Source organism: Caretta caretta, chromosome 8 (genome assembly GCF_965140235.1).
Source record: "Caretta caretta isolate rCarCar2 chromosome 8, rCarCar1.hap1, whole genome shotgun sequence".
NCBI classification, from domain to species: Eukaryota; Metazoa; Chordata; order Testudines; family Cheloniidae; genus Caretta; species Caretta caretta.
In genome coordinates, this window is record NC_134213.1 from 31,312,144 (window position 1) to 31,338,318 (window position 26,175).

At 39.6% G+C, this 26,175-nt stretch overlaps 1 protein-coding gene across 2 annotated transcripts in view; it reads left to right on the plus strand.

Moving 5' to 3' along the window:
- Nucleotides 1–26,175, plus strand: part of DOCK2 (dedicator of cytokinesis 2) — a 488,728-nt gene that overhangs the window by 420,649 nt on the left and 41,904 nt on the right. For both annotated transcript variants that reach the window (XM_048861500.2, XM_075131370.1), the window contains exons 34-41: nt 5,188–5,273; nt 12,673–12,829; nt 14,902–14,942; nt 16,290–16,380; nt 17,483–17,602; nt 20,137–20,226; nt 21,609–21,713; nt 24,412–24,553. In XM_048861500.2, the coding sequence (XP_048717457.1) occupies nt 5,188–5,273; nt 12,673–12,829; nt 14,902–14,942; nt 16,290–16,380; nt 17,483–17,602; nt 20,137–20,226; nt 21,609–21,713; nt 24,412–24,553 (832 nt within the window). The remainder of the gene's footprint in view (nt 1–5,187; nt 5,274–12,672; nt 12,830–14,901; nt 14,943–16,289; nt 16,381–17,482; nt 17,603–20,136; nt 20,227–21,608; nt 21,714–24,411; nt 24,554–26,175) is intronic.

A 26,175-nucleotide genomic window follows, 5' to 3' on the forward strand; every position in this document is an offset into this window, starting at 1 on the left:
TGGTGTGTGCACATGTATATCTGTGCTTTAGTTTATATGGGACAAGATTTTTCTATTAGCTGAACCTGGAACAAAGTGGCAGATGAAATTTCCAGTTTGTTTAGTATTTTAGCACAAGTCTTTTGGTTTAAGGCCAAGATTAAAAACCACTTTGCTTCTGTGCATCTGTTCTTTCCATGTCCTAATAGTCCTATATTTTGCCTTCTTAAAAATGTTTTTCTCTTCTTGGCTTATACTTCATCTGTTAGGATAGATGCATAGACCTACATACAGCAAAAAACTTTGGAAACACATCAGTCAAACTGACTGATTTTCAAGGACAAAAGCTTAAGGACCTAGAAGATGCCAGACACTCACATGGCCCTTACATTATGCAGATATAAATATGTTTCAGGTGATATTTTTCTTCAGTGTGGAGGAACAAAGATGTTCACTTTAGTACACTTTAAGAATAATTGCCTAATAGTTTTCATTGGGTAGTCACTCATGCTGCATTATTATTTTATGCTGTTTGTTATACTTCATTGGACTCCATAGTGTTACTTCTGAAATAAAAATCACTTTTATGAGTTGAAAAGCATGTCTCCTCTTTGCCTGCTATTGCATTGGCATGATTAAGATAAACTTTTTTAAAATTCACAGTTGAAGTTTGGACTTCGAGAAAAATACACATTGGAAAGGAATTGGGTTGTAGTAATTTAGCAATTTTCATGGATTAGTATGAAACTCATGGATTTGTAAAGTTAAAGAAGAGACACTAATGGAAAATAAAGTATATTTATGCATAATATGCAAGCATTGAAGCTCTAGTATTTGTTAATGGATAGTTTCAAAGTGGACAGTAATATTGTTTCTGAAGTAAGATATTTTCTTTAAAAAGATCAAGTGTAAAATTTTCAAAAATGAGTTGGGCACTTAGGAACCATTCAATTAAACTTTAGTCTTCTGTGTGCCTAAGTCACTTTTGAAAATGGGATGTGCTCTTCTACATCTCCCAGGAGATTTTGAAATTTCCACCCAATTCAGTTAAGGATATGAGGATTAGCTAAATTTATCAAATACTACTGTACTTCAGCCATTCTTAGAAAATATCTTTATAATTATTTGGTGCTGTATTTTAGGAACCAACCTGGGGGTGGGGAGGAGAAACGCCACCATAGGAGTGCTTGTTGATGTATTGTAGGTCTAAGTCCACAACATACAAATATATTCCTTTTGGGAACTATTGCCTCCAGTATACACATGTAACTCCCATTGACACAAAATAGAAATTATACCCAGGCATGGAGGTGATTTGAACTGTAACAAAAAAGTATAGTGATTAAGGGTATGTGTAAACCATCCTTGCTGGAATGTCCCAACAAGACCTCCAAATGAAAGAACATGATCAAAGTGGTAAGCCACTAGTATTTGCTATAATTGAGCTGATAAAACATCAACCAAAAAGAGAGATGCAAAAAAACTTGCTTTTGAAAACCTTTTTTCTAAGAACAGTAAACAGTGTACCTCTTTGCAGAGTAAATGAAAACATTATTAAAATAAACATGGATTTAAATTAATCTTTACAAAGATTTAACTTTCGCTTATGAAAGATTAATTCATATGTAATAATATTTCCATTCAAGTAAGCCATGTTTATTCATGTTTCCGTGTCGTCATTTAAATCCTTCACTTATTGCAGCCATCTGTGGACATATTCTAAAACTACTTTTCTTTCCTGACAGTTATCAAAAAAGAAAAACTAACAGTGCTACTAATGACGACACAATAATGTTATACCAATAAAATAAAAACCAGCAGGATCTTATTAAAGGGGAAAAGGCAAAATGCCACATTTATTGTGAATACAGAAAGAATCATAGTAAGCAGTTATAGCTGTAACATTCCATTCAATTTCATATTTATTCACACATTCATTCATACACACACACACAGAGGTTCTGCAAGGTTGTTATCATAGTTACCAGCCTCAGAGTTGCTCATGCCAAGCCACTGGCTAGGTGGCGTGGACAAGAGGAGGGAGCAGAGCCTTGTCAGATGCTCATCTGATGCTCCTGGAAGTTGGTTTGCAGAATCAGACCCCAAAGTTCTCACTTCTAGAGTCCATTTTTATAGGAATTTCTTCCTATGCCAGTCTATGAGAATTGCTTCATCATGCTGTTGCTGAATCAATCAGCAGATGGCACATTCCTGACGGCTCCGTGCTGCCAGATGTTACCTTGTTCTTTGGTTCTCCCATTCTTGAGACGGTTGGGTGGATTCCAGTTTGCCATCCGGGGGTCCTCTGGTTATTTCCACTTTACGCCTTCTTCAGTCGATGGACACTGGATTCTTAGGCTGGCAGTTCCCTGATCAGTTATTATCCACACCAAGCATCCATCCACATACATCCTCCCTCTCTGTTTTAATCACAATTGTTAACAAAGCGAGATGAATACAACAAAAGGGCGGGGAGTCTCTGGGTGCTGTTTCTGTTGTTAGAGTATTGCTTTGAGTCTCTCTCTGTGTGAGGAGTTGTTGTTACAAAGAATTGCTCTGAGAACAGTCTCTGTCTTAGAATGTACTAACAATTAGCAGCTTGCAAGTGTCACGCATAAAGGGAGAGAAGCAGTACCAAAAACCAAGAGACCTCTTAATTAGTAATACCCTGGAATTTAAACTATGGGGAATCAAACTCATTTGTGATTTTAATACAGAACTTCTTTAATATGATCCAACATAATAGCTCTCACTAATGAAGTGTACTTGCAAGACTAGATAGAAGGTGGATATTTACTCATAGCCAGGCTATAGAAGTCATGTATCTTTCCTAGCGAATAGCTGTAGAAGGTCACTAAGTAAATGAATGGAAGTGGTTTCAGCAAGCTCCACATGCGCAGGACTCAGTTCCTGAAATCTTAACAGGCCCAAGGATTTAAAGGAAATAGAACTGCCTCATTATCAATACTAAAGAGCATTTCAATTTATAACCCATCCAAAAGTAGCATGACACTTCATACTCAAATCCACCTAACCAAAGCACAGACTGCAGACTCTGTGTGGCTGGTATTAAAGTCTGCTCAAGTCTTTGAGGCTTTTTATTTCACTAGAAAAATACAGCAAGAAGTTTTAAAGCCAAATTGGATCCTGTTACAAGAAGGCATCACTCCACTGAAGTCGGTGGAGATACGTCATGATGTACTAGGAAATACCACATATTTATTTCCATTATTTTTGTCTCAGCTGTCTAATATTTCTTTTTTAGACCCAAGCAACCTAATACAAAGAACTTGATGGCTCACCAAGCTAAATGCTTTTTAATACAATGAATAACTAATCTGTGGAACTCATTGCCACAAGGTATTATTGAGGCAAAAATGTTGATCTGCATAATGAGAACATCCACAGTTAAATTAGATAGGATTAAAAATTTACCATAAACCTCTAATCTTCTGACAAAGCAAAGAGACTTCTTATACAACGATACCACCTTCAAAGTTTGTTTGTTTTTTTTCTGGTTAGATGTTATAATTACTTGGATGAAAAATAACAAACAAAACCAAGGAGTTGCAAGATGAATTTGAGATTCAACCGGTGACACTTCCCCTCCAAAGTCTGTATGAATATGGAGGCATAGTGAAAGGAGACACAGAAACAAGTTTTGGATGATATATAAAACTGCGGCCCTCATTACTTATCTTTATAGAGGCCCCATTATGTGTTGCACACAAGTATATCTGGGGCCTCCATTATCTGGCTGAATGTAGCAGTATAGTATAGTATATGTATAATGTATAGCATGTTCTTCTGTCTTAATTCTCCCTTATAGTTTCAACTGGATACATATTTTCTATATACTCTGGGGAAAACAAATAGTGCTCTGTTTGGTTTCAGAGTAACAGCCATGTTAGTCTCTATTCGCAAAAAGAAAAGGAGGACTTGTGGCACCTTAGAGACTAACCAATTTATTTGAGCATAAGCTTTCGTGAGCTACAGCTCACTTCATCGGATGCTGTAGCTCACAAAAGCTTATGCTCAAATAAATTGGTTAGTCTCTAAGGTGCCACAAGTACTCCTTTTCTTAGTGCTCTGTTTGTGTGTGTATTGCAGAAAGACTGCTGCTTTTATACGCCTCAGAGATCTTTTGTATATGTTGAGTGAGGTGATCCTTGTACAGAGCAGGCACCTTTTAAACAGTTGCCATTTACCTTTTTACCATTCTAAGGAAAGGGCATGCCAGGCATTCCATAAACACCTTGCGTAATGGTAGGAGAAAATGTCAGCCCATTAAACATCCAGACAGTAATGGGACTTTGGGGTCCTTTGAGACAAAAGGAGTGATACTCATGTATTTAATATTTCCAAATAGTCCACTTTGCAAAAGAGATTTGAACTCTTTATAAGTAAGGGCCCAATCCTGCAAAGTGCTGAGCTCAAATATCATGGAAGAAAATACTTCCATTTCCTTAGTGCGTAATTGCCAAAGATATTCCTGACCTTGAAATATTCCAGAGATTTAGAGAAAAGCAAATAGCAGGTAGGTGGTGTTCAGTTTTGGGATCACTGGGCTTGATGAATGTTTCCAGCCCAACAGTTTTATGTATAGCATGCATTATATTTCACCTGTAACTGCTTAGGTTACTTAATTAAATCTTTTGGCTGATTCCTTTCTAAGATTGCAAAGAGAGAAAATGTGTCTAACTACAACAAATTTTAATTCCATTACGCGCGCTCTCTCTCTCTCTCTCTCGCTCTCTCTCTCTCTATTGATTATTTTTGCTATTTTATATTTTACTCATTCCTAGTAAAAATGTACAGTGGCCTGAGAGTAACCAATTGTATGAAGGCATTATATTCTATAAATTTGTTCATTCAGAGTAATCTGGAATAAAATAGCTCTGTTTCACTTTGAAGTCCTGTATCTCAAGCTAGGAAGCGGTTTGGAAACCTATAATGCAAATACTTCAAAGGTATTCTTCAGGCACTATAATAATTTGTGCTAAGGAAAAGTTATTTAAAGAGTGTTATTTCAAGAGTGTTATTTAACTGGAAATGATTCTTCCATTTAAGCCTGAAAAATGTGATGTGTTTGTCATGTCAGTTTAGGCTTTATTTGACCTGTGGATATCTTGATTTCTCTTACATGAATTTTCTCTTTACACATGTATTGTGCATTATTCCATGTTTTGTCTTTTTCCCTCCCTCAAGTTTGAAAATGAAATAATTTTAAATTTGGACCATGAAGTGGAAGGAGGACGTGGAGATGAGCAGTACATGCAGCTGTTTGAGTCAATGTAAGTAGTGTGTTCATGAGAAAAATACCTAATGACCCATTTCCTTATCTCTTTCTACCCCCAAAACAAGTAATTTCATTGAAAAATAAATCCATTACACAGAATCCAAGTAACGGCAATATAAGATGAGACTACAAATAAAGCACAGAGTGCATCTGTTTTAGTAAAACTTAAATGGTTTTGCCCATTGAAATGTCAGTGGGTTAATTTTTGGTGTATTTTCCAACAGCTTAATTTCTAAGAAAATATAGGTAGTTGATCACTAAAAGAGATAATTGTTCCTGTTTAACTCAAACGGATCAGCATACCCTGTATCAAGGATATTCAGGAATCTCAAGGGTGGTGTTTTTTTTTCTTTTTTAGTTCTTTTGCATTCCCTTTCCTGTATTTATTTCACATTGTATATTTTATCTTTGACAAGGCATTCATGCCTGGTAAGAATATGGCATCTCAGGCTATCTTCTTACAGTTCTCAGTACTCATACGGGCACTGAAGGAGAGTATGCTTAGTATTTCCAACATTATGCTGTGATTGAGAATGGCAGTGACCATAATTTCCTGCAATTTAATAAGTATAGTTCCAGTAACTCTTTATGCTTGGAAGTACCTGGCCTTTTTCTTTTGGCCATCCATATAGAAATACTATCTCAAGCTTGGGACATTTGCAGTTTCTCATTTAAGCTGTTCAAATTCTGTTTCAAACTTGCATAGAATTTGAGTCATAATTACTTTGAACTGCTCTTCCTGCAGTGCCTTGCTTTCACTACTTGAAAGATGTTCTTGAAAGTACGTCTACTGCAAGAAGCTTCTTCCATGCATGTATTTCATATTTAATATGTGATTGTGCACTTTGTGAACTTTTTCTGAAGTCTATGTTTTGTACAATGGTTTCCTTAGAAGCAGGAGCTCATTTCGCAAGTCAGCTTCCAATCCATGTGAGTTTATACCATCTGAGAACTTGGCCTCTGTTAATCTCAAAATGTTCCAGTACTGGTTCTCCATTGACAACTTTTTTTCCCCCAAACACTTCTCATTTAGTGATCAACCCAGTACATCCTATATTCTCTCCAAGCAGCATTCTGGATAAAACGCTTAATTCTGATGAATTTGCTAGGATATTGTAACGTGCCCCTAGATCTCTGTGAGGCTTTCTTGTCTGGGGATTTTTCCATTACTATGCAGGGGTCCCACAGAACTCCATTGTATCTTCTATGTAACTAAGCACGTTCATCATTTGTTTATGTTCAATTTAAGGCTCTCATTTTGCATAGCTTTTCTCGTGGTGTTGATTTTTTCTCTATATGTCCGATCATCAACAGTTACTGCCAGCACATGCAGATTAACAAAGATCTGAGGCAATATTAAAATGAAGTAGTTTAAACTTGTATATATCACAGCAGGCTTTGAGAAAGAAGAGGTTTTGCTTTTTCTCTATAGAGCTGGACTTCCCAACATTAAAAATACTTATGCATTTTGATGTGTGCTGAAACTGACAACTTCAGTATGTAGGTCTGTTACCTAATGGTCAATAGTCTCACCTGGAAGGTGAGGTTTTTTGTAAAGAAAAAAAGCATTTCCCAAGTGACTTTCTTGTGAACGCCCCAGAGTTTTCTTGACATGTGGAATGACTTTGTCTAGCAGGTTGCAATCCCCTTCATGACACCACTGTAGAACTATGCCCCTGGATTTACTGCAAGGCTGATTTTCCTCCATTATTACTTTTTCCAGAAAAATGTGTAAGGGTTTCAATGACCTCACTGTTATGGACCCTTCCAGTCTGAGCAATTCACGTGGCTTCCTTTGTGCTGTTTAGACGAAGGTTTGGCTTTATTCTGACAGCAGGTGTGATATGTAATACTGTTAGCAAGAGACTGATTTTTATTTCCTGGCCCCAATGTCATGAGATGGGTCAGAGTTACAAAAAGGTTTTATTCTTACATATGGTAGGGGTCAGTATCCACAGCTGGTATGTCGGTGTGACTTGGCTGTCCATCATGATTCCTTATATCCAAAAAAGACAAGAGGAGAGAATTAGTAATGGAGGTTTGATGTCCACTCTGACGCCACATTCCAAACTCAGCAATGTAATGTGCTTAATAATTAGAGATGAATTGTTCATAGGGCAGCATCAGGTGAGGAAGGGAAAAGATGGCTATGAAAAACTCACAAATTAAAAAAAAGAAAAGGAGTATTTGTGGCACCTTAGAGACTAACCAATTTATTTGAGCATAAGCTTTCGTGAGCTACAGCTCACTTCATCAGATGCGTTCCTGTGCATCCGATGAAGACTAACACGGCTGCTACTCTGAAACCTGTCACAAATTAAAGATAGTAAAATCTGTGTGTTTACATAGAATTTTTAATCTGGGGATTTCAACACAGTTTACCCATCTGAAAAAGAGGAAGGAGAACAATGTGATATCCACGGTAAGTGACTTGCCCAAGTAAGATGAGTTCATAGTAGCAAAGGATAGTACTGGAGAATCCTGACTTTTAGTTGCCTCATTCAATAACTAGCTGACACTCTCTCCCATATTTTGGAAAACTCCAGGAAAGGAACTCGTTATTGAAATAACTGATTTCAATGATTAAGAGCAATCATTTTTCTTTTAAATTAAAAGAATTACTTTACTTTTTTTTTGTTTAAGTACACCTATAAAATACTTCTGAAAAGCTTTTGAAAGTCCTCTTTAGAAAGAATTCCATGTTCTACAAAGGTTGTTAAATAATAACACTTTGAAAAGTATTTAATAAAAATATAAATTTCAAAGGAGCTTTCTTAGTTCCAGTATATAACTCATACATTTACGCTTTATACCACATTCAGAGCTTGGAAACCCTCACTGTAATTACTACAGTAGACTACAGAGTAGCAGCCGTGTTAGTCTGTATTCGCAAAAAGAAAAGGAGTACTTGTGGCACCTTAGAGACTAACACATTTATTTGAGCATAAGATTTCGTGAGCTACAGCTCACTTCATCGGATGCATTCAGTGGAAAATACAGTGGGGAGATTTATATACATAGAGAACATGAAAAAATGGGTGTTACCATACACACTGTAATGAGATTGATCACTTAAGATGAGCTATTACCAGCGGGGGGGGGGGAGGGAGGAGGGACCTTTTGTAGTGATAATCAAGGTGAGCCATTTCCAGCAGTTGACAAGAATGTCTGAGGAACGGTGGGGGGGAATAAACATGGGGAAATAGTTTTACTTTGTGTCATGACCCATTAGGTGCCACAAGTACTCCTTTTCTTTTTGCGAATACAGACTAACATGGCTGCTACTCTGAGACCTAAAAGTTGCAATTCTTCAACAAAAAAACTTCAAAAACAGACTCCAACGAGAGACTGCTGAATTGGAATTAATTTGCAAACTGGATACAATTAACTTAGGCTTGAATAAAGACAGGGAGTGGATGGGTCATTACACAAAGTAAAATTATTTCCCCATGTTTATTCCCCCCGCACCCTCCACTGTTCCTGAGACGTTTTTGTCAACTGCTCGAAATGACCCACCTTGATTATCACTACAAAAGGTCCCCCCCCCCCGTCTTCCCGCTCTCCTGCTGGTAATAGCTCACCTTAAGTGATCACTCTCCTTACAGTGTGTATGGTAATACCCATTGTTTCATGTTCTCTATGTATATAAATCTCCCCACTGTATTTTCCACTGAATGCATCTGATGAAGTGAGCTGTAGCTCACGAAAGCTTATGCTCAAATAAATTTGTTAGTCTCTAAGGTGCCACAAGTACTCCTTTTCTTTTTACAATAGACTAATTATTCTCAAGGGCGAAAATTTTTAGAAAGAGATGAATGTTTCTGTGGAGATATAATAGATAGAAGTGACTAGATTAACTGATATTTTGGGCTTTGATAATATATAGATTCTTAGAAAATGATAGAGCATTAAAATATTTCAGCAGGACATTTTTCAAAGTGCTGCAAGTATTCTATGATCTGGCTGAATTTCAGGATTAAACTCACCAGGTTACAGAGTTTTGTCCAAGTCTCTTGCTTGAGATTTGGGATAGGCCAAGATAATTTGGAGGAGAGGAAAGTGATCAGGAACAGTCAACATGGATTCACCAAAGGCAAGTGATGCCTGATCAATCTGATTGCCTTCTATGATGAGATAACTGGCTCTGTGAATAGGAGGGAAGCGGTAGATGTGGTATATCTTGACTTTAGCAAAGTTTTTGATATGGTCTCTCAAAGTATTCTTGCCAGCAAGTTAAAAAGTATGGACTATATGGTGGATAGAAAGCTGGCTAGATTGTCGGGCTCAACGGTGATCAACAGCTTGATGTCTAGTTGGCAGCCTTATCAAGCGGAGTGCCCCAGGGGTCGGACCTGGGGCCGGTTTTGTTCAACATCTTATTTAATGATCTGGATGATGGGATGGATTGCACCCCCAGCAAGTCCGTGAATGACACTAAGCTGCCGGGAGAGGTAGTTATGCTGGAGGGTAGGGATAGGGTCCAGAGTGACCTAGACAGATTGGAGGATTGGGCCAGAAGAAATTTGATGAGGTTCAACAAGGACAAGTGTAAAGTCCTGCACTTAGAATGGAAGAATCTCATGCACTGCTACAGGCTGAGGACCGAATAGCTAAGCAGCAGTTCTGCAGAAAAGGACCTGGGGATTACAGTGGATTAGAAGCTGGATATGAGTCAGCAGTGTGCCCTTGTTGACAAGAAGGCTAATGGCATATTGGGCTGTATTAGTAGGAGCATTGCCAGCAGATCTAGGGAAGTGATTATACCCCTCTATTCGGCACTGGTGAGGCCACATCTGGAGTATTGCGTCCAGTTTTGGGGCCCCCACTACAGAAGGGATGTGGACAAATAGGAGAGCTGAGGGCATTGAAAATGATCAGGGGGCTGGGGCACATGACTTACGAGGAGAGGCTGAGGGAACTGGCTTGTTTAGTCTGTAAAAGAGAAGCGTGAGGGGGACTTTGATAGCAGCCTTCAACTACCTGAAGGGGGGTTCCAAAGAGGATGGAGCTCAGCTATTCTCAGTGGTGGCAGATGACAGAACAAGAAGCAATGGTTTCAAGTTGCAGTGCGGGAGGTCTAGGTTGGATATTAGGAAACACTATTTTACTAGGAGGGTGGTGAAGCACTGGAATGGGTTACCTAGGGAGGTGGTGGAATCTCCTTCCTTAGAGGTTTTTAAGGCCTGGCTTGACAAAGCCCTGACTGGGATGAGTTAGTTGGGGATTGGTCCTGCTTTGAGCAGGGGGTTGGACTAGATGACCTCCTGAGGTCTCTTCCAACCCTAATCTTCTATGATTCTATGAATTTGGGAATGTGAACCAAAGTTTGCCATAAAGATTCCTTGGAACTTTGTGCAATCTAAAGGCAGAGGGTTTCACACAAATCTAGTGGTATTAGTTTTCCCAGAACTCAATGCAGGCAGCCAGGTGCATTTATTACCTAACCAATAAGACAACGACGTTCCAATAAGACCATGTTGTTTCAAACTTCAGTATTTTTTTTACCTCTGGGATGGCAAACAGTAGAAACATACTGATTCATCACATGATTTTTCCAGCATTTATGATCTAGGAGTAACATCCGTAAACCATATTTATTACACTGTGGGTTATGTGATAAAATCAGTTCATGCTTTGAGAGTAAGATTTAGTGAGCATAATTTTGCTTTCTGTTTCACAAGTGTAAATCCAGGGTCACTAGAAGGAGTAAATGCTGGCTAAGTGCAGAATTTGGACAATTATCAAAATCCTCTATTTAGGAAGCTTCCGAGCATATTTTTATTAAATCTAGAATTTAAAAGCTGAACTATACTCATCCCTTCATCTGAATAAGAGCCCACTTCTTCCATCACTCACACAGCATGCAATTTACTTTTTCTTAGACGTGAAAAAATTGAGCTGAGTTTTGATCTGATGGCAATCAGTTGTGAGATGCACACTTTAGATGGAAAGTACCATTCTGTTGTTCAAACCACTGTGCCCTGTAGTGTTTGCTTTCCACTGACATAAAGCATTGTAGAAGAGAGAATGCAGGGCATGCTGTGTTCTGTCCATTTTTGAACTTAAGAAAATATCAGAAATAAACATTTTAAAACAAAATAGCTGAAAATCCCTACTCTCTCACCTATCAGGAAGTGACTTCAGGGTTGTCTTTTTTTAGTGATGACCACTGTACACAGTGTCCTTTGGTAATGAAATAAAGTGCATAAACCCCACAGCCTTCTGACAGTGAAGTAAGTATTTAGATTGGAGAAAAAAAGACTTGAGCTCTTCGGCCCTCTCTTAAAACACATTTTTTAAAATTTGAACTGCAAAATGAACCCCCAACTGTCCTATGCCAAAGACAAAACTAAAATCAGAACACAGTGTGAACTATCCAACTTGTATTTCTCTCTTTCTTATATACAGACATATCCTCATGAGAGCATTAAGCAGGAACTGTCTCAGGTTACGTCTACACTGCAATAAAAACCTGTGGCATGGAGGCTCTCACGATTCCGGGCTAAAAATTGTGGTATACATGTTCAGACATGGGCTGGCGCCTGGCCTCGGATGCCTTCCACCCTAGTAGGGTTTCAGATTCCAGGCTCCAGCCTGAGTCCAAACAGGTACACTGCAATTTTTAGTCCCCTAGCCTGAACCACACGAGACAGATCATGCTGTGGCCATACTGCAGGTCTTTTATTGCAGTGTAGAAGTACCCTCAGAATGCAGTATATAAACATTTTGTGTGTGTGCACCTGTGCACCACTCCTTTATAAGGGTTTGGTCTCATGTTACCTCCTATCACGTATGCTTGTTGGAAAAAAAGTTTTGTTTTACTTCATCCCCAAAAGTTTGTGTATTTCTGAAATCCAAAATGAGGTGTACTTCTATAGTCCTCATGGATTATGTTACATGCCTGTAAAATGTCCTCGTGGAGCACAGGATAGAGCTGGAATTCTGTTTTGGTGTCTAAACTCACCCAACCAGCTGGTAGTGGTGTGGGTGACACTATTCTCGACTGCCACAACATCCCACAGCAATCCTCTCTGGCTGATGTCAGGACTCACGTAGAGGGAGGGTTTCTGTAATGCATTGACTTTGCAAATAGTAAAGGGGAATGGAAATAATCGGACCCCGGCAAAGAACATAAGTACACACCCTCGAAATTGTATTTGTAGACAAGTGAATATTCCATACTTTGTTTGTTTGGACTTGCTCCCCAGCCAACTTTTAGATGTGTAGATTATCAAATCACAAAGGAAATCTCAAATACACTCTATACCTGTTTTATGATCAATACTGTAATATAGTTATCATCGTTGTAATATAGTGTTTGCCCCAAAGCATCTCAGCTCAGGGTGCACCTGTTATAACATCACCATAAAGCAGTTTTCTCTCTTTGTTTGCAGACTCGTGGAATGTTCTTCAGAGTATCGGGACATTTCCAAGACAGTTGAAAAATTTGTAAACCTAGTAAAGGGCCTTTTGGAAAAGCTGCTGGATTACCGAACAGTGATGAATGATGAGAGCAAGGACAACCGCATGAGCTGCACTGTCAACTTATTGGTATGTGCCTCCTTTCAAAATAAATTATAAAAATGGAGAAGGGGTTCAAAAATCTCCTCACCACTGGTGAGTGTAAAGCTTGCCCAGGGAAATGAGTGACTTAAGACATCAATTTATGCAAAGTGGAAGATTTCAATTTTAAAAATATGTTCTACCTTTATGTTGTGGGAAGAGCCTTCCAAATCTGAACTGATGCAGTGTTGTTTTCCTGAGTCTGCAGACAGCTCAGTGCCACTGCTGCTGCTCATAACTTTGCCAGGCAGCAGCAAAATGAAATTCATGCTACTCTGGCCTGTCTAGAAATATTAGTGAAACTCATACAATGCTACTCTTGCTGCTGCATGGCAAAACTCTGAGCAGCAGCAAGAGGAGGCACTGGAATTATTCACATGAAGGAAAAATCCATATACACACTCAACCCTCCCACTCTCTCCCGTCCAGGCTAGGGAACAGATCAAATATCAGAGAACACTTTCTTCTGACCTCCTCAAAGCAGCCAAGGACTGGTGGGATAGAGCTGTGAAGACCCACCCCTATTTGTAGCCAGCCAAGAGGCTCTCCTTTCTCAGCATCTAACATTAACTGGCTCAGGGAGAGGAGCAGGCTTGAAAGTACAGTGGCCTGCCAATTGGAGCTAATAGCTGTGCTACAGAGGAATTTTCTCCATATGCAATCCTCTTGTAAGTCTGTGGCTACACTGTGAGGCTTTTAGTGACACAGCCGTGCTGCTACAGCCATGCCGCTGAAAGGTACACAAGGTAGCTGCTGTTTCTCGGCAGGAGAGAGTTCTCCTGCTGACAAAAAACTTCTATCCCCCACGAGCAGCAGTGGCTTTGTTGCAGGAGAGCATTCCTGCCAACAAAGTGCTCTTCACACTGGCACTTCTTGTCGGTACATGTGTGCATTTTATTAACGCCCCTGAACGACAAAAGTTTTGCTGACAAAGTGCCAGTGTAGACATAGCTTAAGCCACCAAATGAGTTCTCTCAGTCCTATTTCTCTGACCACACCCCTCCTGCTGGCCTCCCTGGCACACTCTCCTCTACACCACACAACACATTGCCCTACTTTCTTAAAAAACAAAGAAATCACTCTACAAAACACGATCAACCTTAACTGAGTTAAACAAGTAAGAAATGCTGTGTTTAAATCATCAAGAGGGGAGAGAAGCCAGTAAATTGCACTGGTAGCAAGGGGCCAAGTGTCTGAGCTTGATGAAGCTTACTCATGAAAACAGTCCCACTGAAGCCTGTGACCCTGGTTCTAGGCTACATTCACCACTCAGTCTTTTCTTTGGTATAAAGGGGTTGGATAGTAGCTGGATTCCAGGGAATTTCTCCAAAAGCCATAGGGCTGATATAATGACCTATGCCGTCCCCGCTCACCCTCCCCCCCTTCCATTGGCAGTCCCCAGTGAAGGGCATAGGCAGCGAGGAAGATGCTGTGGTTGGAGTGTACAATATTCCAGCTATTCTCTAACTAGTCCCTTGGGAATGATTTCTAACATGGGCATATGTTAGAATAGTCCTAAAGGCTGCTTTAACTTACACAGGAAACCAAAGTGGCCCGCAACAGTCTCTTTGCCCCCCTTCCTGAACTCTGCCTCCTTAGAGACATAGTTCAGAAGTATTTGTTAGATCTATCATTATCAGAAATCCCAAACCCTTTTTAGTAGCTAACTGGTGGAGCATGTAACATCAATGTTTGCCTTTGGATAACCCTTTTTACCCTTTACAAAGAAAAGGGCCATCACTAATAATTGTGATAGTGAACTGGAAGATTCTATGTATGGTTGTGCTATAAAGGAACTAAAATGTTGATTGAAGCAGCCATATTATCAGGTTTTAATTGAGAATGTTTTGTAAATAATGCATACCACAAACTGTGATATTCATAATTTAAGTTTTAAAATGATAATGATAAAATGTGCCAAAATACAGAATTATGGTCTTCTTTCTGCAGTGTTTATACTATTAAAAAGAAAAGAATACTTAGCATGAGGAATTTTGTCCTGAAAAGTATTTTAATAACAGATATTGGAAACTAACACTGTAATCATTTCCCTCCTCTAGAATTTCTACAAAGATATTAACCGTGAAGGGATGTATATAAGGTATGGTAATTGCTCTATTGATTTTTATTTAAAGAGTGCAGTAATATTCCTTTTATGCACACTGTCTTCAGCATACTACATGGATTTGTGTTATGCCCTTGTAGCTCATCATGCACAATGAGTCCATAATATCCTTAGGCTCATTTATACTTTTTAATCTATTTTTTACTTAGCTTTCAGAAAGTTGGAATCTATTGTAAATATTCATCAACAGCACTTTATTTTCCAGAATAAAGTTTATTTGAATGAATGATTGCATTCTCTTTAATAAAGAAAATATAGTTGGATATGAAGTTGGAGGGAAATCATCATACATTTACAGAGAGACAGAGAAACACTTTCCAGTTTTGTAGTATGTGCTCAGACTACAGCGTGTGCTAAATAAGCAGCACTACATACAATTACAAGTTGAATAATTTTCTGCTGGAGATATACACACACCAGCAAAACTTTTCTAGCATTACCTGACTTTATGTTGTCTCTAAGCTTACTTAGGGCCTTAATTTGTCCCCCTGTGCAGGGAAAATCACTACCTAGGCCACACTTCCCCTCCCTGTAGGTGGAGGAGATGTGGCTGGGCCATGGTTATACCCACCTATGGTAACAATAGACCCTTGGGGCCACTGGCAGTTGGTATATAATTTAGAGCAGCCTGAAGGCTGCTCTGACTTATGCTAGGGACCCGTCTTGGTGATAGCCAGGTCAGGATTGGAGCAAGCCACCTGCACACCATCTCTATGCTCTTCTGTGTTGTACTGTGTTGTGTACTCCTTAACCATAGCGGAGGAACTGGATCAATTTTTTTTTGCTTACTTTAGTCTTACCTGTGGCATTTACATGTGTAAAATGAAACAGCCACATAAAATTAGGGCAAAATAGCACAGGAGAAAACAATTAACAATTTACAAAACAATTAACAATTTACATAACAATGGCAGGTAGTTGGCAGCAGTCAAAAGGCAAACTATTTTTGATAATACTCCAGAGTGCACCCGGGTTTGGAAATGCTGGAAAATGTGGATCAAATGTGTTTGTTACACATCTCAGTTTTACCCACACAGGTGCAGACATGGCAGTTACTCTGGTAAAGGTGGCCTGATCGTTAGCCCTACGTTTTTGCAGATGCTCCACAGCACAAAGGAAGCTCAGACAAATCTAATGGCCCAGACAAATGTTAGTTAATTAATAGCTTCCCCCCAAATAACCTTGAGATCTCAAAGGGTGGTTACTCCATAGCATCTTTCATTCTTTCTCTGGAGAGTTTCACTGTGGGTGCAAGCCATTCATGCATTTTGCCAGAACACTACGTATATTTTTAAACTCTGATTTTCTTCCCCTTTGTAACAGATACTTGTATAAATTGCGAGATCTTCATTTAGATTGTGAGAATTACACGGAAGCTGCATACGCCCTTCTGCTCCACACCTCTCTTTTGAAGGTTAGACTACTGAATTCACATTTGAATGTATATAATGAGCTGTCACAATTTTCAGATTTAGAAATGTGTGTATGTGTGTATAATCTGTTTTAAACAATAAATCAAAGACTTGTATTAATTATTTCATTAGTAGCAGTCTAATTTCCTGGTAGTTGCAAATACTGAGACATTTAATGACAATTAGAGCATACTTCCTGAGAAGAAATACTAGATGTTCTCAGCTGATGATTTAAAATTATGTATCGGTAATTAAAAATTGTGACAAAAATAGTTTCACCAAATAATATAAAGACAGGATGCGTGACTTTTGGAGCAATTTAAGCCTCCATAATTACTGCATTTTTTCTGACCTTACTGTACTCACAATTTCCAAATTAGGGCTCGATTGGAAACCTACATATAATATTGGGCCATAATTAAATTTGCCCCTGGCAGCTACTGCAATATGGACATATTAAAATGTTCATTTTAAATGACAGGGATCATCTTTTCAAATTTTTCCCTCTGCCGGTTTTCTTAACTAATGCTTATTTTCACTACAATCCAGTTAAGAACCTGATGTGACCAATAGAGCTGATTGGAAACTGTAATTCTGTTCTATGGGATATTCTTTTTTTTAAGTTCTAAATTGGCACAAAACCCTCAAATTTCCAGAGAAATGAAAATTCTGAAAAATTTAAATTCAGGACCATCAAAACGTTGTGTTTAAATAGTGACATTTCAATTCATTTTGTTTGACTTTTATATTATATTAATCTATATTACATATACATACTACATTAATATTTTAATATGATAGAAAATCCGAAAAAAGAATTGAAATACTCTCAGAACAAAATGTTTTGACTTTTCCGCAGAGCATTTCATCAGAATAGACATGAATCTGTATTACCTGCATTTTTCAACAGAAAACTGTTCCATCCAAAAAATATTGACCTACCCTAGTTACCAACATGAAATAGTTATTCAGATGCATGTTGAAAAATTTGCATCCTTGCTGTGGCATTTCCCTACTCTCTGGATGTTAGGGAACTACAGAAGAAACTTAACATTTTTTTACTTTGCCTCCAAAAGTATGTTTTCTCTAATGTTTTTCTCACAGTGGTCAGATGAACAGTGTGCACCTCAAGTTATGCAGACAGAATTCCAGTATTCACAGACCCATCGACAGTTGAAAGAAAACTTGTATGAAAAAATTATAGAATACTTTGACAAGGGAAAGGTAACTGCTTTAACATTCTGACTGTTACTTCATGCAACAGTGGCCTTTAGCAATCATTTTATTATACCAAAAACATCTCTTTGGTTACTGGGTAAAATCATTTTGGAAATGTGGTTCATAAGTAAAATTTCATCTAAAAGGAGATTCAGTATAGACAGCTCCTTTTTAATAAATATGTCTTATAAATAAATATAGAAAGGAAGAAGGCTAATGTTCGTAACTGACATCCAGTCTAGAAAGTCTATTTCTTTCTTAGCTCAGGCAAAACAATGGAATAGTGTATGTTGCCCAACATAAATAAAATAATTACAGACATGCAATGCATTTTCCATTAACAAGAAACTGATATGGTTCTTATTTTTCCAACACACTGTCCTCTTCCTAAAAAAACACAGGATCTCAGAAAGACAGATGTGGTTTTAGACAAGTGGTCAACACACAAGTCATATATAGGCCACTAAATACCTTTTTAAGGTCCTGATCCTGCACCTTTTGATGTCCAATAGTAAAGGTCCCTTTGACTCCATGATTGAACCTGTCCTGGGTGCTCCACTCGCTGCTAGTCTGGCACCTCCTCTTGGTCACTCTGGGGATTAGCTCTTGGGGCAGATGCCCCCTTCCCCAGTTTACACACCATCCCTCTCTCTGTCTCGCTCCAGGACCCATAGCGACCTCTTTGTGACTTAGCCCTCCAGCTAGGTCACTCAGCCTTCGCCCTTCCCAGTTACCAAAGTCTTTCAACATCTCTCTCTGCACTAGCAGTCTCCCCATTCACTACCATGCCCTCAGTGGCTCTTAAGGGAACCCAGGACTGTCCTCTACTCTGGGTACTAGTCCAAGGGCCTTCAGCTCAGCAGTTCTGGGCTTTCCTCTCTCAGCCCTCTCTACTCCTTCCCTGGACTGCTTCCTACACTACTGGGTTCCTATCCTTCCTCTGGGTGAACAAGCTCCAAACCCTCTTCCCAGGGAGTGACTGCCCTTACCCAGAAGCAGCTATCTTGCTTTATAGGCCCCACCTGTTCCTGACCAGCTGTGCCTGCTTACAATTAGTTCCCTGCTCCCTGCCTCCTTCTCCAGGTTCACCCTGTGGAGATAATAGGTCTACCTGGCCAACTCAACCCCTGTCAATCCTGGGTGGGGTCGACACCCCATCACAGAACCTTTGAAAACGAGAATGAGCAAAGCACTGGACAACATAAAGTAGGGAATAATTTTGCAGTGGAAAACACTGAACACGGTGACCCTGTAAGTCCTTTCTTACTCTGTCTGGTTGAAGGTCAGCTGATATATGGCAAATACCATTTCTGACCTTCAAAAGAATGGCTTCAATCCCACTTGTTGAATGATGCAGTTCACCTACAATGACCAACCGTTGCTCCTTTACTTTTTCTTGTTCCACTGTTTGTCCTGAGCTGGTACCAACTTGTTTCCCCAATGTTAGCCTTTCGGACAGGAAACTTCTAGTGTTTCTGCACTATCCAACTACTATACTGTGGCACAGACTGTGCAGTGCTATTTAACCGTTACTAGCAGTCTGTCTATATGCATTTGAAATAGTGGCTGTGTAACAATACCTCTCCATGCACCATAACCCTAGATACACAATAGCTTTAATTTTCCACTTCAGCCAAGCTATGCTTGGACAGATGGCTGCAGGCAGCTGGTTGTACCTCTCTGATTCAGGGCTGCCCAATCCAAGTGTAGGTTACAGATGTGCAGGACTGGCCCCAATTCATGAGACTGGCAGTGACTTTATATCAGTGGAGGATCAAATATAGCAGCGCTCTCCCTGCCATCCCATCCTGAGCATGTTCCCTCCTTTCCCTTATCTGGGCTGGGGTGAGGGGTGTATGGCGCAGAAAGTAGTGGAAAATCTTTCTGCAGAGCGGGAGTTATCCACCTGCTGTCTCCAGCTGCTTTAAAATCACTTTGTGAGGCTTACAACAAAATGCCCTTAGCAGACTAGAAAATCTGGCTCTCTATGTCCATTGAAGCATGCCTGCCTTCCTTCCAGTGTTTCTTCTTGAGACAGAAATTATGTTGTGAGGAATGAAATAAACTGCTGTCTCATAGGCAGGCAGTGGTTTGGTCTCAAGATCATTTAGTGGAATAGGACATTTCAACTGAGCAAGGACTACTTTGGAAGCATAGATTACAGGATTGAGCCCCTACGAAGCACAGTATAATGAGCATGGAGTTTGTGTCTGAGCCCTTGGAGATGCTGTACCTATGTTTGGAGGATACTGAAAGGTCAGGTGATTTTTGGAGGTGTTCTCGTAACTGTACCGGAGACTCACTTGTTCCTATCTATAATGAACCATAAAATATTTTTACTCTGCACATTAAGCTGCTGTCCTGGAATTATGGGTGTCTTGAATCTTCCATTCCATACTTGCGGTTAATAAATATCTGCAGCTTAGAGATAGCCTAAACAATAAGGATACATAGTTAAACAGTGGTTCCTTAAAACCTTATTTGTTGGTGTTCAATTTTACCTGTGTAATTTTACTTTAGAATATGTGGTTACTTTGCAGATGTGGGAAGAATCAATATCCTTATGCAAAGAGCTAGCAGAACAGTACGAAATGGAAGTTTTTGACTATGAACTTCTAAGCCAGAACCTGGTAAGAACATACATGGCCCTCCAAAACATTTCAGGAACATAAATGAATATTTTTGAACTCTCAAATGGTAGATAGGTAGACGAGTTTTTTAAGAGTCCATAGGAATTTGTTATCCATATTGATTTTTAGATCATTTCACATACTTTACTTTGTCACCGATCATACCTTGATACCAAATTAAATAATAAAATTTCTGTGCTAAAGAGCCTTACAAAAGTGGTTAATTATTATATATGTATGTATGCATATTTAATCATTTGACACTATTCTAGAGATAAGATGAGATGAGACCAAGCAAATCCCAGGAGTCATTACCCTGCATTAATTGACTTGCAAGGTTTAAAAATTACCTAAAGGATACAGAATAGCCTTGTGCCCTTTTTTTTGTTCTTCTTTATGATGTAGAAAGAAAGGTTTAAAGTATTCCCTCTCCCCGCATATGCTTTTGACATTAGAATTTCAGATCCTGTCAAGCCTGGAAGAGTCTGTGGTGAATGGAGAACTAGTGAAGTAGTGCAATCACAAGAGCCAGTAGAATGAAAGCTGAGAAAATGAAAGAAGACAGGATTTTTAGGCAGGCTGTTTAAACACTGAGTGTTTTGTTTTTTACTCACACATATAAAGAAGCCTTTTTTGAAGATTTGACACCATTGCCATTTCAGTGAAGGTGTTAGACACCTTCCTGAAGCTTCCAGGGGAGTCAAAACTTGATATTCCTGAAATGTTTAAGGTGAAAAACAAATCTGGAGGAACCCCGACCACTCCTCAGACATGCACTTTTTCAAACTTCCTCCATATGTGATAAATCAAAAGATTACAACCCTTATTTTAAAAAAATCTCTTGCAGACCACATTTACATAGCCTAGACTCAATGCAATGTTATACTTGAGGACACAGTAAATAAAATGAAGCACTGTTCTCAACTCAGAATAGCATACACACGTCTGCCCCTTATGCATGACTTCTAGCATTATGCTGAACAGCTGGCCCAGTCCTCACCAAGCTACAGTAAGGACATGAAACATTTTCAAGTTCATTATCTCATTAACCTTATCAGTGAAGTTCAGCTAGCTACGATGGATCCTACCTAGTATAATTCTGAGGTGTCTGACAGCTTGTTTCCACGCTTGCTCATTAGGGATATATGTGACTTTGCATACAGTTAATTTTAAATTGTTTAACCCCATTTAATTTAGCTGTGTATTATACTTACATAAACAATTTATAAAACAATTAATGTGGCACAAGAAAACTGTGTAAAGAGTGACTGAATGCTAAATTTTTTAAAAGATATCCCAGTAATGAGTTAAAATAGAAACCATTTTCCTTGAAGTATTATGATTCTGAAACAATAAGACTGAAATATCATTTTTTATTTCAGATTCAACAAGCTAAATTTTATGAAAACATCATGAAAATTCTGAGGCCTAAACCAGACTACTTTGCCGTCGGATATTATGGCCAAGGATTTCCCACATTCCTCAGGGTAAGTCTCTCTATGTATATTTCTCCTGCAACTTTTTTTTATATACTCATATAAACACCACTGTACTGTACTAGTAAAAATGTAGTTGGTCTCTGGGGAAAACCGATCTTCATTTAATCCTGCATTGACACTAGATTTCACAATTATCTGAAGTATTATTTGTTATAATAGCACATTAAAGCCTTCCCAGATGGAAATGCTTCTAAATTGATTTATTCTGATTTCCCTTGTAGACTAGAATACCCTCGTAGTAGTAGTGATGGAGTAAAAAGGCAGCATGCTGAATCCTTACAAGATATTATAAGTAGGCAGAGGCTGCCCAAATTTTACATATTTCACAGACAGACTAATGAAGGCAAGGGTACCAGGAAGTAATGGAATGATGTTTGGAGTTCATATCAAAACTTAAAATCTAGTTCATTTTCACACACACTTGTAATTTTTTGTAGCTCTCCTTATGAGTGAACAAAAGATGACACCTGAACTGCTCCTTAGCTATACCTGAAGCGTGCATGTCCACACTTCTGGGGGCTTGTCAGAGAAATAAGAGAGTGTGCATGGATGATATAGCAGGTGGTCCTGCTTTGAGTAGGGGATTGGACTAGATGACCTCCAGAGGTCTCTTCCAACCCTAATATTCTATGGCACGCTTAGGTTAAGTCTCCAGTGCTCTAGCTTGCTGCACCTAACAGGTCGTGTCGACCCTGAAGTTGCGCACTGAGGGTATATCTACACTGCAGTTGGGAACAAGCCTCCCAGCCCACACAGACAGACTGGTGCTAGCTCCACTCAGGCTAGTGCGCTAATAGTACCACGGATATTGTAGCTCCAGCAAAGACTTGGGCTAGCCCCCCGAGCTCAGAGGCAGGAGGTTGGGTGAGCCTGAGAATAGGAGTTGCCTGTTCTGTCTGTACCTGGTGAACCTCACTGCCTGACTGGTTCAGATAGGTTCACAGCCACATATCCTGGGCTGTTTGTCTTAGACCATTTATTTCCCTCTTACATGGTAATACTGTGCAATACAGGCTTACAGCAAAGATAGACTCCCCTGCCCAGGCTCACCCTCTGAGCTTCCTTCTGAGTTCCTCCTGAGCTGCCCCTTGTATTCTCCCCAATTACTTTGTTAGCCCTGTGATTGTCACCTGGGTACTCACAATCCCCCACCAGAAAATGTGTAACTGCCCTCACCTGGGCCTGCAGCCTTCCCCAGGTAGCACCCTGTCACACTGCCATATGGCCTGTAACATCCACACTTCTATTTTTAGTGTGCTAACTTGAATCTCTCAACCTGCGCTGGACGTATTGCTCCCAGCTGCAGTGTAGACATACCCTAAAAGTTCCACAGTACACTTTGATGTATTGCCCATAGCTTTGGTACTGCCCACAGCAATGGTCAAAGCATATTATGGAGCTTTTGGTGTGAGGTAGCAGGATCTGCATGGCAAGCTAGAACGCTGTAGATTTACACCTCAACTTGCCACACACTAACTCTCTGTATAGATGAGCACTGAATCAGCACTACTGCCTATCTAAATGCACATACACTCATTGACCCACCCCTATGCTTGTTCACCTATTGTTTGCCTTTTTTCATTTTACAACCACCATCTTAGAACCTCAGTCGAGAACCCAAATAAAAATAGGGATGTCAAAAGAGCTCAAGATACTCAGGCTCCTAAGTCCAATTGAACTTCACTGGCATTTGGCAGCCTAATTCTCTTAGGTTTCTTTGAAAATCCCAACCAACATTTCTAAATTTTCAGTATCACGGGACTTGTCTTGACTCTGAGACGCTACCAGGACAGGTCTTTCTGCCCATGTTCAGTATTGTTGTGTTTGTCAAAGCATTAGTGCATTGAAATATTCACCACTGTCCAGAGTCCCTGTCTCAGTAAGTATACCCCTCACATAGGTACATTTGGTGTACTTTAAGATACTATGGTAGTTCCAACATAGCTTGAAATACACCCTCATGCTTGAGTAGCAAATGCAATGCCTCCCTTCACCAGTTCAGCCTTACAGACTGTGTTTTTGTGGAGGACATTCAGTGGAACCCCTGCAGAGGAGAGAATTTCACCTTATTTTTAGGTTTTAGGTGTTGGGTATTTAGGCTAAAGATTTGACTACTCGCCTTTATTTAATTTAATATTAATGACATTTCCCCCTGCTTCAAAAATTAACACTGAATGGGTGTGTTTCATATAACTGTAAGGACACCTGCCTCTTTCCTTCCCGATCTCGTCACACCAAGTACACTGAACAACAGATGAGAACTCCTTGGAATTGACTGTGCTGTAAATTAGAAGTTTATAATACTGGGGAGAGGAACAGGGAGAAGAGAGGTTATATGTATATTATAAAGCAAGTTTCTTTCATAAAGGGGAAAGAAGAAAAGGAATTTTAACAGTTTACCCACCTCCCCATTTCCTGTTTAGTTACTACTGTAAAGGCACATTCTGAATTCAGTCTTTTTTTCCTCTTTCTGTCTCGCAGCATGAAGTATTTTCTTTGGGGGAATCAGTGACAATTTCCTGGAGCTAGTGGAAGTGGGTTAGAATCAATTATTTCTATTTCTGAAACAATTAGAGGCCCCTATCAGGTTCAGAGACCCCACAGTGCTAGGCCCTGTACAAACACACACACAGCCCCTGCCCCAAAGACCTTCCAGTCTAAGAAATCTAGTATTCTTCTCTTGCAGAACAAAGTGTTCATCTACCGTGGGAAGGAGTATGAGCGGAGAGAAGATTTCCAAGCACAGTTGATGAGCCAGTTCCCAAATGCAGAGAAGATGAATACCACCTCAGCCCCTGGAGAGGACATGAAAAGCTCTCCTGGTCAATGTATCCTTAAATATAGGAATTTACAGAATAAGGAAAAACTTGTTTTGTCAAGGGAGTCTGATAGCAACACTGTTGAAGTTCATGGTTCCTGTGAATCATGGTATGCAGCGATGGCAGTCACTGTTACTGAGGTTGGCTCTAGGGGACTTGATCATTCAAAGTTGTGAGTGTCTCTTGAGGTGCTGAGCATCCTTGAATCCTCTTAACAATGAAAAAACAGAATCAAGCTGCTTTGCTTGCCTGTAGATGTACTTGGTTCAGAGAAAAGGGATTTTGCCAGTATTAGTAAGCAGATGTGGCTTCAAGACATACAAGGCTGGATGGAGAAAAGTTGTTCACCCTTGCCACAGAGGGCAGGACAAAAGACAATGGATTCAACCTGCAGCATAGCAGATTTAGATTGAATCTCAGGAAAAACTTCCTAACTGCAAGACCAGTAGGACCACAGAACAGACTGCCTCGGGAGGTCGTGGTAGCTCCTTTACTGAAGGTTTATGAAAGGAAGCTGGATAGTGTTGGGTATTTTAGACACAACAAATCCTGGGTCTTGGCAGGGGGTTAGACTAGATGAATCTTGCAGTCCCTTCTAACCGTGTGATTCTAAGGTGGAGCTATGTTAAGAAGGAAGGTGCCTACAGGCAAGGGGCTCCTGTACAGTAGTACGGTGTAAATCTGTTGACTGAGGCAGTGCAGCACTGTGAACTAAATCACTATAAAATGATTTTATGGAAAGGCATGTGTTCGGCATGCGTGTGCAGTAGCATGTACACAACTCCCATTAATGCGAACAGCAATTGTATGTCTAATTCCCTTCACACCACACTCAAAACAGATTATGTACACTTTTTGTGGGTAGGACTATCTCTTAGTCTGTGTTTCTACAACACCTAGTACAACAGGTGTCTTGTGCTGTTGTGGAACGTCACACGGCAATCAATGGTAAAACTCCCATTGGTTTCAATAGGAGCGGAGTTATGCCAACATTGGTGGGTCTTAAAAATCCCACCCTAGAACTTCAAAAGTTTTGGTCCGCAAATATTTGCGGGTACATATGACCAGTTGGTTTGGTTTTGTTTAAACTGGCTAATTTGCCTAAGTACACTGGTCTGAACTGGAAAAGGGAAAGGAAGAACAGTGAGGGATTAATTAGAGGATGCAAATGGAAGAAAAATATATTATGTTCTGAACTGGTAATAGATAGAAACTGCACTGAACTTGAAAAAAGGGTGAGGCTAGCTGACGTAACCTGTGTGGAACAGACAAAATAAGATAAGCATGATGTTCCACTGACCATTAGTTCAGTCAAAATCTCTAACCTGCATTGCTCAAATATTCCTATATTCTTCATGGGACTGAACACCAGCAAACGTTTTGTTTTTTTCCTGAATGTGCAACAGATGCACTGTATGACCTTGAGCAAGTTGCTTCCCCACTTTGTCCCTCAGTTGTAAAAAAGGACAGTAAGGATTTTTACCTCACAGGAAAACTGTGAGGATGGATTCCTATTGTTTGGCAAGCACTTTGAGAGGGTCAGTTGGAGGGCTGTCGGTGCAAAGTGGTGCTGTTAAATACAATTCATGCATTTGTTCTGTCTGTAACATCAAATGTTATGAACAGCTAAA